Source organism: Octopus bimaculoides, chromosome 30, assembly GCF_001194135.2.
Source record: "Octopus bimaculoides isolate UCB-OBI-ISO-001 chromosome 30, ASM119413v2, whole genome shotgun sequence".
NCBI lineage: Eukaryota > Metazoa > Mollusca > Cephalopoda > Octopoda > Octopodidae > Octopus > Octopus bimaculoides.
In genome coordinates this window covers 5,288,975-5,290,947 of record NC_069010.1, presented here as the reverse complement: position 1 = coordinate 5,290,947, position 1,973 = coordinate 5,288,975, and the positions used below count along the sequence as shown (strand labels likewise).

General features: G+C 41.6%; 1 protein-coding gene across 1 annotated transcript in view; it reads right to left on the bottom strand.

Moving 5' to 3' along the window:
• The window catches only part of LOC106876521 (E3 ubiquitin-protein ligase MIB2), a 12,352-nt gene that overhangs the window by 4,577 nt on the left and 5,802 nt on the right, over nt 1-1,973 (bottom strand). Inside the window, exon 4 of the mRNA XM_014925103.2 lies at nt 1,272-1,321. Coding sequence (XP_014780589.2) covers nt 1,272-1,321 — 50 coding nt within the window. The remainder of the gene's footprint in view (nt 1-1,271; nt 1,322-1,973) is intronic.

The following is a 1,973-nucleotide window of genomic DNA, read 5'->3' as shown; positions in this document are numbered from 1 at the left end:
GGCTGAATGGACGTCAGTGATTGGTTGAAATTACAGAAATACGACAAATTTAACATGAAATAAGTTGCAATATAATAATTTTTCTTAAGAAGACTAAAAGAAAAAGATGTTTTATATGACACATTCTACCAGTGTCCCAAGTTTCAAAGTGTTTCGTTAAGAAAATACTGGCGCCCCCGTTTTGAACTAGATCCAATGATTCTGCAAAGGAAGAGGCTTGGAGATGCCATTATAAAAAGACTGCTGAATGTGGAGAATGAATAGGAGGAGGAGAGTCTGCCAAATGTTGACCCAGTAGAGGGACCAGCTACCCAAATCAACAGTACCTTGGTAGATACAGCAATTAAGGATATGAAGACAGGGAAAGCACCTGGCCCATCAGGAATAACCCCTGAGATGCTTAAAATATCAGGCGATGTAGGTTATGGTCTTGTCACCCACATCGTAAATCAGGTAGTTCATGAAGGAGTCATACCCAATGACTGGTGTAGCAGCACCATAGTCAGCTGCTACAAAAGTAAAGGTGATGCTTTAGATAGAAATAACTATTGGGGCATCAAATTATTGGATCAGGTGATGAAAGTTTCAGAAAGGGTCATAGCCTAACTAATTAGGGAGAGAGTTAGCCTAGGTGAGATGCAGTTTGGTTTTGTGCCAGGCAGAAGCACCACTGATGCTATATTTCTGGTAAGGCAACTGCAGGAGAAATACCTAGCCAAAGATAAACCTCTGTACTTGTCTTTTGTTGACTTGGAGAAGCCTTTGACAAGGTCCCCATATCCTTTATCTGGTGGTCAATGCAGAAGCTGGGGATAGACGAGTGGTTGGTAAGACCTGTACAGGGATGCTGTCAGTAAGGCAACGAGTATAGTCAAGACTTCTGGGTAGAAGTAGGGGTTCACCAAGGATCAGTTCTCAGCCCCCTTTTATTCATCATAGTCCTCCAGGCAATAACAGAGGAATTCAAAATAGGCTGCCCCTGGGAGCTTCTCTATGCTGATGACCTTGCTCTGATAGCCGAGTCACTGCTATGATTATTAGATTGTGGTTTCAATTCCTGGACTGGGCAATGTATTGTGTTCTTGAGCAAAACACTTTTATTTCACAATGCCCCAGCCCACTCAGCTTGTGAAAATAGGTAATTCTGTCATGAAGCAGCGTCCCATCCAGTGAGGAATATACCTATGCCAGAGGGACCAGGAAACCACCCCTATGTTCCTTTTGGAGTTCTGTGGACTAACATAGTTATGTACACTTATTTTGTACTCACCACCTGGCTCTGCCGCCGTTTGGACTTCCTTGTCAGACAACTTTGGACCCTCTGAAATAAACATTTCCAAGTTTTACACTTTGAAGTAACATTTCTTCATCTTTATTAATTATCTGTATTCGATTACTGTGAGGAGACATTCCTATCATCAATGGTCAACTGGTGACCACTGTGGTTTGGTACAGCATTGTCACACTTTCTACAGTGGTACTATATAATAGCTCAATATTTAGTTCCTCAACAGAATAGACTAACCTTCCTAAACCTCCTCTCTCTCTATTAAGACATCCGACATAATGTAAAAACGCTGCAATTATCTTTGGTTATTGATTGCTACAGCATATAATCTTTTCTGACAGTCTGAGTACAGACCTCAACAATAGATGACATCTCATATCAAACAGCAAACTATTTGAGATCTTCATAAATGAAAAATCATGAAGAATTTCTGGAGGACGTGTCTGTGTGGTAAGTACCTTGCTTACCAACCATATGGTTCCGGGTTCAGTCCCACTGCGTGGCACCTTGGGGCAAGTGTCTTCTACCATAGCCTCGGGCCGACCAAAGCCTTGTGAGTAGATTTGGTAGACAGAAACTGAAAGAAGCCGGTTGTATATATGTGTGTATATATATATATATATATATATATGTATATATCCAGCTGTACCGCCTGACTGGCTCCCGTAGGATTTTCGAGCGAGAT